The sequence below is a fragment of the Oratosquilla oratoria genome, chromosome 9 (assembly GCF_046742065.1).
Source record: "Oratosquilla oratoria isolate Oo_2021 chromosome 9, ASM4674206v1, whole genome shotgun sequence".
In the NCBI taxonomy this organism is placed as follows: Eukaryota; Metazoa; Arthropoda; class Malacostraca; order Stomatopoda; family Squillidae; genus Oratosquilla; species Oratosquilla oratoria.
Window position 1 is genome coordinate 28168566 of NC_134785.1, and position 12473 is coordinate 28181038.

Sequence of the window (12473 nt, forward strand, 5' to 3'; positions counted from 1 at the left end):
AGGGAAGGGAAAGTCCTTGCTCTTTTCACACCTATCACACATGAAAGGGTCAAGGAACTTCCTCTCTTATTCCTTTATCACATTGCCATTTTTTTTCTAATCTCTGCCTTTACCCACAAAGTCTGGTGGCTGTACATAGAAAAAGAAAATCCTCACCCCTTTTTATGACAACATTCTGTATAATTAACTTGACAATTTGAAAACAGTAGGCAATTAATCATCAACTACTATTCTTGTAAAACATTCTATAAGATGGATTAGTTATGTCAAGATATATAAGATATATATTGCCATTTGCACACAAAAAGATCAGTTGTTTGATTACCTGGCTGATATTGTTCATAGATAGTGGCCATCCTCACAGCAGTCATATTGGCTACTGGATACCATCGTCTCATCTCATACTCAAAGCACCATGAATCATTACCTGGAATCTACAAATTTCAACATTCATTAAAAAGAAGAAAGGAAAAAAAGAAAGAAAGAAAAGAGAGAAAAAAAAAAAAAAAAAAAAAAATACATACAACTAAATACTACAACTCTTATATGTTTTCTACAAGAGCCTGTGAGACCTCACACTACTCACACCACATCACACAGGTACAGTCCATAAGTGAATGGTAAGGGAGGGGAGACTGAAAAAATCCCAGTAACATACTAAAACATCTACAATAACCTGCCCCCAGCACCCTTAGGAGATAGGACCCAACAAGCATTGCTCCTTTCTTGTATACTACGATTAGGTAAATACAATTTTGGCATGATATTGACCCAAAGAAAAAAGAAAGGAAGGACGAAGAAGGAAGAAGAAGGAAGAAGGAAGAAGAAAAGAAGAAGAAGAAGAAAAGAAGAAGAAAAGAAGAAGAAAAAGAAAAGAAGAAGAAAAAGAAAAGAAGAAGAAAAAGAAAAGAAGAAGAAAAAGAAAAGAAGAAGAAAAAGAAAAGAAGAAAAAGAAAAGAAGAAAAAGAAAAGAAGAAGAAAAAGAAAAGAAGAAGAAGAAGAAAAGAAGAAGAAGAAGAAAAGAAGAAGAAAAAGAAAAGAAGAAGAAAAAGAAAAGAAGAAGAAAAAGAAAAGAAGAAGAAAAAGAAAAGAAGAAGAAAAAGAAAAGAAGAAGAAAAAGAAAAGAAGAAGAAAAAGAAAAGAAGAAGAAAAAGAAAAGAAGAAGAAAAAGAAAAGAAGAAGAAAAAGAAAAGAAGAAGAAAAAGAAAAGAAGAAGAAAAAGAAAAGAAGAAGAAAAAGAAAAGAAGAAGAAAAAGAAAAGAAGAAGAAAAAGAAAAGAAGAAGAAGAAGAAGAAGAAGAAGAAGAAGAAGAAGAAGAAGAAGAAGAAGAAGAAGAAGAAGAAGAAGAAGAAGAAGAAGAAGAAGAAGAAGAAGAAGAAGAAGAAGAAGAAGAAGAAGAAGAAGAAGAAGAAGAAGAAGAAGAAGAAGAAGAAGAAGAAGAAGAAGAAGAAGACAGAGCAATACTTACATAGTCAAAGAACCAGACAGTTCTTGTTGTGTGTGCATCTCCATGTCCTGCCATCACATCTTTCAGTGATGGAAAAGTGTTAGTCTCTTGTGCCTTCCTGATGCTATGTTCAGCATCCAACTGGTAGACAACATAACCAGTGGGATTCTCAATGTCAATCACTGTTGCACCACTGTGTGGGGATTCCTCGATGTTCAACCACCTGAATATAGAACAATTTCAATTAGTAAAATAAAAATGTACTTTGACTCAGCCATCCACCTTATAAGAGGAGGGAGTGGAGCCTTGGTTTGGTGTGTATTTTTCTATTGTAGGACACAGGAATAGAGCAATGTGTGTGTGTGTGTATTTAACTTAGTTGTAGTATACGGAGCTGGAGCTGTGTTTGGAGTCCTGTCTCATCGTCTCCATTCATCAAGCTTTGCCATGTCAATTTATCATTCATTCACAACCATTCTACACTCACACCTATCTCTTGCCCTCTCCTTTCCCTGCTCAACAGACATTCCCCTTTTACCAAGGCCCCTTTCAATCCACCCATCCATCTCATTTTCAATCTTCCCTTCAAGTTCACTCCACCCACCTCTGCTTTCAATACTCTGTCCTTCTTTACTCGTTCTTTCCATGTGCCCAAATAATCAAAGCATTCTATCATCAACCCTATATGTCAGCTCCCTTTCCATCTTTGCTCTCTTCTTCACCTCCTCATTTCTCACTCCACCATACTTCTCAAGCATTTTATCTCCGATTAATTTTTTTTCTTTCTGCCTCTTCACATTGAAAGTCTCTATCACATACAGTGTCATAGGCACAACTACCCTTTCATATAGTCTTGTGTCCATCCCTGGATACCTACCTCTCATGATGTTTTCCATTCCCTCAAGACATCTTCTTGCTTCCCCCACTCTACAGTTTAATTCCATCCACACTCCTTCATTTTTTATATGTGATTATACATACATACATACATACATACATACACATACTAAGGGCTTTTTCCCCTTACAAGAGAGGTAGCCAAAGTCAACAGGCATAATTCCACTACCACCCATTTCACCACCATTCACCACCTCCCTCTCATTTTGGCTCCTCTTGGATGACAGGTCATCCCTGCATCTTGCCTATTGCCCTGGGTCAGAAGCAATGCAGCAAGACACAGCACATCCACAGCAAGGCTGCTTCATTTAATCGGTTTCTCCCTCTCCATCCCCTCATGTACATGTGATTATGTAGGAACATGCAGTATATGTGATTATAAATACTTAAAACTCTCTACTGTCTTAAATAGAAGCTCAAGAGAACAATTATTACCAAGGGAACACTTACACACGTTACATAACATTAGAAGCAGTCCAAATTCTTTCAAACCTGCTTTGCTAATAATGGCCAGTATGAATTCTAAATAAATTTCAACATAATTCATATCTGAAAAGGTTATATATATATATATATATATATATATATATATATATATATATATATATATATATATATATATATATATATATATATATATATATATATATATACACACACACACACACATACACAAAGGCTTTAATCCCCTATGTCCTTTTATTAGGGTGGTGGCCATATCAATGGATAATAAAATATGTATTTCATTAATATAATTTCTCATTAATTCATATATGACAGAGACTCCATTGGCATACAGAGGCTTGCTCTAAGCTAAATAAAATGATCTGGTATTAGCCAGAACAAAACCTCAAAATTAGCCATTGGATTTTAATAGGTTAAACAATCAAGGCTGTTTTGTTTTTAAACCATTAACACTCAGAGGTATCTTTAAGCTGAATATAATCATCTAGTACTAACAATAACAACATCAAAGGATGCTAGTGGACTTTTCTGGATTAAACAAAATTAAATTAAATCAATCTTACTGGGCACAGATGTGGACAATGGCAATAGACTTGTTTCCAAAGTAGGAAAACCGTTCCTTTACAGTCATGCTGAAGGATTCCACAGGTGGTAGCTTTTTAATAGCAGTCCAGTCAATGCCCCAACTAACATCCAACTGGAGAATGGCTTGGCCTGCTCCATGTGCTACCACATTGACTAACCCCCAAACATTCTGAATCTGTAATAAGAAGTAAGTTTTCATTTTCATTTGAATGCAAACTAAGAATAGGATTATTTATGTGTGCTTTGGGGAGTAAGCTGGCTAACCAGACTAGGGTACCAACGCCAACAAGCTTCTTAGTCAGATCATGATGTCTGGAAGAAAATACATGCACACATACAAAAGATTACAGAGGTAAGGGTGTTTTTTAGGCCTTTATGGATTTGGAAAAGGCTTATGACAGGGTAGACAGGAAGGCTCTGTGGGAGGTATTGCAGATACGTGAGATAGGAGGAAAGCTGTTAAGAGCAGTCAAGAGTTTTTATGAGAGTAGTGGAGCCTGTGTTAATTAGAAATGGAGAGAGTGAGTAGTTTGAGGTAAAGGTGGGACTTCACCTGGGATGTGTTATGTCACCTTGGCTGTTTAATTTATATATGGGTAATGGGTCGGGGATTAGAGATGGTTGAAGAAAATGGAGAAAAGTGGGAGAAAAGTGGGAGATAAGCCAGTTGTTTTCTGACGACACTTCACTTGTGGCAGGATCAGAGGGATTAAGAAAGTTAGTGACAGTGTTTGGGAAGGTGTGTGATGCATGAGGGGGAATGAGTGGGGGATGGGGGGTGAGGGAGTATGTGTGAGAAATAAATTGATGCAGCCCAAAAGGATTTCTCCCAGTCTTCTCTTTTTCTGCATGAGGGGACAGAGAGGGAGGGTCGCTGATTAAATGAAGTGGCCTTACTGTGGATGTGCTGTGTCTTGCTACATTGCTTCTGACCCAGGGCAGTGGGCGAGATGCAGGGATGAACTGTCATCCAGGAGGAGCCAAGATAAGAGGGAGGGAGGGAGGGAGGGAGGGAGGGGGGTGAATGGGAGTGGAAAATTTGGGGAATGAATGGGTGAAAGAGGATTTTGTGCCTTTGTCTTTTGGCTACCTCCCTTGTAAGAGAGAAAAAGCCCTTGGTATATGTATGTACAATGGAAGAGCATGCCAACTGGAGACCTTTTGGTTCATAACTAGTTTGGATGTGGAAAAAATAACAAATAAAAAAATAAATATATGAATAAAATAAATAGATATAAAGACATACAGAGAGAAAGATGGAGAGATAAAGACAGAGAATGAGTGGGGGGAGGGAAAGAGAGAGGGGATGAGAGAGAGGGAGGGGAGAGGAGAGAAATAGGGAGAGAAAGAGAGAGAGAAGGAAAAAGAGAGGGAGTAAAAGAGAAGACAGGAGAGAGAAAGAGAGACAGACAAAGAGAGTAAAAGAGACCAGGAAAATGAGGAGAATTTGTTTTTTCAATATAATCTTGCATGGAAATGGGCCACCTACCGGAATTATGCTTGTTTTTGATATGGACGTATTACTTATTGTTACTTCTTCTGAAGCTCGACCGTACTCTCCAGTTGCCTCCACTGTCACCCTCATGTCTGTTAGGTCACGTAGTCGTGCTCGGTAAGAGTACTGCGTTAGAGCCTTTAGAGCTACTAAGGAATCCTGTTTGGGTACAAAGAAAACACATGTGATTATCACATATAATTATTACAAAACCATTAAAAACATAAGAGAATAATCTACATACAGCTCTTAACCCCTTCCATACGGTGCCGCACACGTAGGCGTCATGGGGAGTGAGTGTATTCGCGAGGCTGCCATATCGGCGTCTTGATTATATTTATTGTAGTCGCCCCTCCATAATGACATTCTTTCTAATTCTTTTGTAATCGCATTTTCTATGGTTATCAAAATTCACGGGTGAAGAGACAACGATCGATATAAGCGGTGACTATATCTTATGATGCGAGTATTATTATGACACGTCGTACGGCTGGCAGTGGCTGCTGCCACCGAGATCTAAGTCCATGACGCCTACGTGTGCGGCACCGTATGGAAGGGGTTAACAGATCAATCAATCAATCTGCTGCTGCTGGTGTCATTTGTAGAAAACCTGTGGCCTTCATAAAGGGAAGATATATTGTACTGTTTTTGGGAAAATGTTGTATGGGGCACTGTAGTATTAGGTGTCCTGTGTCCTCTGTGTGGTGGTTGCATCTGAAGCAGTTTGAATCCATGGTTGGGTCACCCTTAAAGAATTGTTATTAACGCAAAATCACCAATTTTTCAGATATAATTCATGAATGACAGCTGCTAGTATAATGCACAGGTTATTTTCTTATGTAATATTTGCTCCTAATGTCAAACATGTGTAATTTTCATGTACAATTTCTAATACACCAGTTTCAAATACAACTATTATTTTATTTCCATCTTCCCCTTACTGCCTTCTCTTCCATTATCATCTCTCTATCTGCACCTTTTACCTTTTCTTCTCTACTTGATTCACATCCTCTTCCTCTCTATTTTAGGGAGTTGCTAAATGTGAAGGAGGATAGGGAGGGAAAGATAGTTGCAGTGGGAAATGCTAAGAAAATGACCCTGATGAGTGAGGAAAATGGAGGAGAAATAAGGAAGGATGAAGTGAAGGCAGTTGTTAAGATGATGAAAGCAGGTAAGGCACCTGGTCTGGATGGATGCCATGCAGAATGTCTAAAAAAGGGAGGTACAGTGATGGTGGACTGGCTGGTGAGGTTATCTAATGTTTGCTGGAGAGAGGGTAGAGTGCCTGAGGACTGGAGGAGTGCCTGTATAGTTCCACTTTACAAGGAAAAGGGGACAAGTGTGAATGTAGTAGTTTCAGAGGGATTAGCTTGTTAAGTGTAGTTGGGAAGGCTTATGGGAGGATCTTGATTGAGAGGATTAGGAGAGGAACAGAGGGAGTAATTGGTGAGGAACAGTGTGGATTTAGGACGGGTAGAGGTTGTGTAGATCAGATCTTTGTGGTAAGACAAATATGTGAGAAAGCTATAGGAAAGGGGAAGGATGTTTTTTGGGCTTTTATGGATCTGGAAAAGGCTTACGATAGGGTAGACAGAAAGGCATTGTGGGAGGTTATGCAGATATATGGGATAGGAGGAAAGCTTCTAGGAGTTGTCAAGAGTTTTTATGATAGTAGAGCTTGTGTCAGGATTAGAAATGGAGAGTGAGTGGTTCGAGGTAAAGGTGGGACTTTGTCAAGGATGCATTATGTCTCCCTGGCTGTTCATAATGCATCCCTGACAAAGTCCCACCTTTACCTCAAACCACTCACTCTCTCCATTTCTAATCCTGACACATGCTCTACTACTATCATAAAAACTCTTGACAGCTCCTAGAAGCTTTATTCCTATCCTGTATATCTGCAAAACCTCCCACAGTGCCTTCCTGTCTGCCCTGTCATAAGCCTTTTCCAGATCCATATCTGTCTTACCACAAAAATCTGATCTATGCAACCTTTACCTGTCCTAGATCAACACCGTTCCTCACCAATTACTCCCTCTGTTCCTCTCCTATCCTCTCAATCAAGATCCTCCCATAAGCCTTCCAACTACCCTCAACAAGCTAATCCCTCTGAAACTACCACACTCACACTTGTCCCCCTTTCCTTTGTAAAGTGGAACTATACAAGCGCTCCTCCAGTCCTCTGGCACTCTACCCTCTCTCCAGAAAACATTAAATAACCTCACCAGCCAGTCCACCATCACTGTACCTCCCTTTTTTAAGACATTCTGCATGGCATCCATCCAGACCAGATGCCTTACCTGCTCTCATCTTAAAAACTGCCTTTACTTCATCCTTCCTCATTTCTCCTCCATTTTCCTCACTCATCATGGTCATTTTCTTAGCACTTTCCGCTGCAACTATTTTTCCCTCCCTATCCTCCTTCACATTTAACATCCCTAAAATACTCTGCCCATCTTCCCCTTACTGCCTTCTCTTCCATTAACATCTCTCCATCTGCACCTTTTACCTTTTCTTCTCTACTTGATTTGCCTCCTCTTCCTTAATTTCTTTCCAAAACATCTTTTTGTTACTTTCAAAATTTTCTGTCATACTCTTACCCCATTTTACATCTGCTCTCTTCTTTGCATTCTTTACCTTGTGCGTTACTTCTCTTCTCTTTTCTTTGTACCTCTCGTATGACTCCCTTGATCTATTTTGTAACCAATCTGTGAAAGCTTGCTTCTTCTCTTCTACAACCTTCTTTGTTTCCTCATCCCACCATTCACTACCCTTCCTTCTATTCTCTCCCATCCTTCTTGTTCCACACACCATCTTTGCACACTTTGTGACTCCCTCCTTGAACCATCCCCATTCCTCCTCCACTCCTGGCTCTACTCTATCCTTCACTCCCTCCCACTCCTCTCTCAGCTTCTTCTTGTACTACTCCTCCTTTTCCTCTTTCTCCATCTATCCTCCACTCTCAACTTACTTTCCACCAAAAAATGATCTGATATTCCCCCACTCTCTCCCCTTAGCACATGTACATCCTTAACTCTTCCTATTATACTGCTACCACTACATAGTCCATTAATGCTCTATCTACCACCCTTCCATCCACCACCCTCTCCCATGTGTACTTATGCTTGACTTTCTTCCTAACACTGTATTTGCTATCATCAACTTTCTAGACACATCTTCACGATCAACTCTCCACTACGATTCTTTCCTGGAACTCCACATTTCCCAACAACTCCGTCAATTGGTTCATTTTCTACCCTAGCATTAAGGTCTCCCCATACTACTACATTGACGTTCCTCGCTAATCCCTCTATGCACTCAATTAAATCTATCCAAAAAGCCTCCCTTTCTTCTACACTCTTCTCACTACCAGGCCCATATGCACTTACAAAAACCCACATCTCCTTTCCCAGTTTCATCTTCATCCACATTATCCTTGAAGAAACCTTCCACTCCACTACACATTTACCTCTCTCTTCACTTTTTAGTATAGCCATCCCTTCTCTCCCTCGCCCTCTCTTCACTCCTGAGAACCTCCCAACTATACTCCCAAACTTACACTCACCCTTTCCTCTCAACTTAGTTTCACTCAAAGCCAACACATCGATCTTTCTTCTCACAAACATACTACTTATCTCTTCCCTTTTACTCTTGTCTGTATCACATCCATGCACATTAAAAGATCCAAACCTTAGGGTGCTGGTTGGAAAACTCCTAGACCCTCTTATGCCTTTACTTTTTTAGGAATGTACCCTGTGGGTCTCCAGGGAGAAGGATGCCTGGTCCCAATCCCCATCCCGTTTTTCTCGCCTCTTATGATCCAAGTGGTAATACTTGGTGGCAGCATTCATTTCCCCCCACCACATGGTAGGCAAAACAAGGAAATGAAATTCAGAGAAATGGTACAGGACAGCAACAAGGGGTTGGGGGACAGCATAACGGAGGGACAGTAGCAGTATAATAAAAGTTTCATCATTTCTTTGTGAGCAGAGTCCTCCTCTATCACAGACAAAATGATGTGTGGCTCTGGTCCATAGGGGTGCCTAATATAGACCCTAAAGTATCAACTGCATGCTACTTTGTCATAACAACATGCAGCCAATACCCCAGATAAACTTGCATGTGTGGAAATGTAAACTATACTCACCACCGTGGAAATAAATCCACCATCATGCATACGCATTGCATTTAGCCATTCCACAATACGCTCCTGGATGATAGTGACACCATCACGAATAAGATAGACCATCAATGCATAGGATGTGGCTTCGACTGCATGAGAATCCCACTTCTGTTCTATCTTTGGCTGGAGGAGGTTTCTCTGGTTATTTTCGAAGATACGTTTACTTGCTTCTATGCGCTCACGAGACCAGTAAATCAAGCCATCTGGAATGTTACATGGATGACTGTCATCTAAACTTTATCAAAAAAGAAGACAAGAAAGAACAAATAGAGATATGCATAAAGAAAAAAAAAAAAATCTGCGACTACAAATTTCACTACCAGCTGTGCAGTAAAAAGTTAGCATAATTTTCTTCTCTTTAATCCTGGCTGCAAAGCAATTACAATAATAAAAACATTATCATAGTATGAGTGAGTGTACTGCAAGTTCCATGACAAAACTCTTTCTCCACTGCATTGTGCCTATAACTTCTATGCTACCTGCAGCAACAGCAGTGCCCCTGGTGAGTTGACATTAGCTACTAGGATGTGGTAAACAACTACAGTGACAGTAGTGCCCCTGGCGGATTAATAACAGCTATAATGACATGGCACTCAACTACGATTTGTCACATTTTTCATTCACACTTATTTACATATATCAATCCATCATCAGTTGGGAGCATACACCAGGGAGCACATTGCTTCAAATTATGGACCAGTTTCTCTTACAAGTACCAAAGCCAAAATTTGTGAAAAGGTTACCAAAAATACATGGACAAAACATCTGGAGACAACATATTAAACCTGAGACAGTTTAGATTCACACAGGGAAAATCATGTGCCACAAACCTGATTTTACTCTAGACTATTAGATATAATACAGGAAAGGGATGGATGGGGTGATTGTGCTTTCCTAGACCTACAAAAAGCTTTTGATAAAGTACCACACAGAAAACTATTAAGAAAACTGAAAACCATAGGAGGGGTACAAGGTAAACTACTAGAATGGATGGAGGATTTCTTGCATGGAAGAAAAATGAAAGTAGTGATCAGAGATAAGGGTTTTACTTGGGAAGAGGTAATTGGTGGAGTTCCACAGGGATCTGTACTGGCTCCAATGATGTTTACTATTTATGTGAATGACATAGTCAAGGGTGTGGACGGTTACATGAGTTTCTTTGCTGATGATGCAAAGATGTTGAAAAACATGAACACTGAAATATATTGTGACTCGCTGCAGAGAGATCTGAACAAACTTTGGGAATGGAGTCAGAAGTGGGAAGTGGACTTCAACATCAAGAAATGTATAGCGGGATTTGGAAAAAGTAAAAACAAGATATCAGGAAAATATAAAATCAGTGAAAGATGCAACGTGGGATTTGAAAAAGACCTGGGAGTAGTCATCACAAAGGACATGTCCCCTGATTAACAGACAAACAAAATTGTAAGAGAAACCTACAACTTGCTAAGATCAATAAAGGTGGCATTTACTTACTTGGATGAGGAAATGAAGAAAATACTAGTCACACTGATAAGACCAAGACTGGAGTACACAGCAACACTATGGCCACCCAGAACCAAAAATACAAGGAAATTTGAAAGAATCCAAAGAGCAACTACGAAGATGGCCCCCACACTTTCAGAAGTGTCATACTAAGAGAGAATATCAAAACTAGACTTACCAACCCTGGAACAAAGAAGAGAAAGAGGAGACTTGCTGACCATCTATAGAATCATGAGAGGTATGGAAGTCCTTGACCAAAGACATGTGCTTGGTAGTAGTAGTATTGCAACATGGATGTCACAGTTCTCTCCATGTTGCCCATCTTAAAACTCCATCACCTCCTCATCTCCATCCATAGGCATAACCCAAGAGGCTGGCACTTGGTCTTTAGACTAGGTCCAGTCCCTAAAGATTTTGACTATTTTCCCCTCAAGTTTTTACATAGCTAGTGACTATTCCTCTACTATTAACTGGTGACATTAGGAGACCCAAATTAATACAATCCATACAACAATTTAATGTTTCTTCCTAGTGAGAACAATAATAGGGTACAAGGACTATGGCTAGCTACTGTAGGTACAGGGGTTTCCAGTCAATTAAATTCAAGGCAACACTTGTTATTTGCAGAGGATGACATGACTCAATTTCACACTGAACAGAATACAAAAAAATCTTACTTTCTTCTCTTTTGATTCTGTCAAGATAATTGTAAGCAACCTCCTTCTCTGTTGACTTTCCAAGAGTGAGTGCATATGTGACAAGAGCCACCTCATATGGATCACTTATAGAATCCAGCATTCTTTCTAGGAATCTGAAAGAGACCCAAATGAAAATCACATTACCAAACACAAAAGCAATATGAACAACTCTCAAGTAAATGGATTTTACAAGGAATATTTCACAAAAGGTAGAGAATTGTGGAGTGGCTGGTGCTATCATAATTTCTTTTTTTTTATCTACTGGAGAAGTGTATATACTTTTTTGCCATATGAAGGGAAAGGAAATAAGAATGATGTAGTTTTAGTTGCATGTGTCAGGAAAGGGAGGAGTGGAGGTAGAGGTCAATTGTAGACTGAGAGAAGCTCTTTTTATGCATGAGGCAACAGAGAGGGGGTCATCAATTAAATGAAACAGCCTTGCTGTGGATGGGGTATCTTGCTACATTGCTTCTGAACCAGGGCAGTGGACGAGATGCAGGGATGACCTGTCATCTAGAAATAGGAGAGGTGGAAGTAGAGCTGGAAAAGTTAAAGGTGATACTGAAATAAATGGTTTAGGATGTAGTATGTGAGGGGATGGATGGGGGAGGAGAGGAACTAACTATTGGAGTGAAGAAATGCTTGTAAGGAAAACTGAGAAAAGAGTATGATGGGGGTGAAAAAGGTGAGGATATTCCTCTCCCATGCCTAGTCATTTTACTTTGCAGATAACTTTGTGGAAGTTGACAAATTAATAACTTGAGAAAATATACATAAATATGATAAGAAATTAACTTGGCTGGTTATGCTTACTGAAGAGCCATGATCTTTGCATTGTTGGCCCTGGAACGCACTTCTCCCTGCAATGTGTTGACGGTCTCTTCAAGTGTGATGAGGCACTGTGCAGTCAAAGTTATATTACGTGCACCTCTTCTTTTGTCATTGTAGGACTGTAAAAGGGCACAATTCAATAAATCCCTTTGACAACTAATGCAAATATAATAATTTTCAATATTAATGTATATAAAGAAAACATGCAGTCACAATTTGTGCAACTGCAGCTTTCAAGGTTATGTTACATGAAATGCATTACCTCCTGGAAAAACACAAGAAAATCAATGAAGGATGCAACCCACTATCAAGAATCCATCATCACCCATCAATATTGTCACACCTATCCCACCTCAACAAGAAGGTGCAAGCCCAAGGGACTAGTCC

At 39.6% G+C, this 12473-nt stretch overlaps 1 protein-coding gene across 1 annotated transcript in view; it reads right to left on the minus strand.

Moving 5' to 3' along the window:
* LOC143028284 (CD109 antigen-like) overlaps positions 1 to 12473 on the minus strand; it is a 90393-nt gene that overhangs the window by 2238 nt on the left and 75682 nt on the right. The window contains exons 26-32 of the mRNA XM_076190148.1: positions 12069 to 12205; positions 11235 to 11368; positions 9037 to 9275; positions 4884 to 5048; positions 3373 to 3569; positions 1469 to 1670; positions 326 to 434 (exon numbers count right to left, since the gene is read on the minus strand). Of these exons, the coding sequence (XP_076046263.1) occupies positions 326 to 434; positions 1469 to 1670; positions 3373 to 3569; positions 4884 to 5048; positions 9037 to 9275; positions 11235 to 11368; positions 12069 to 12205 (1183 nt within the window). The remainder of the gene's footprint in view (positions 1 to 325; positions 435 to 1468; positions 1671 to 3372; positions 3570 to 4883; positions 5049 to 9036; positions 9276 to 11234; positions 11369 to 12068; positions 12206 to 12473) is intronic.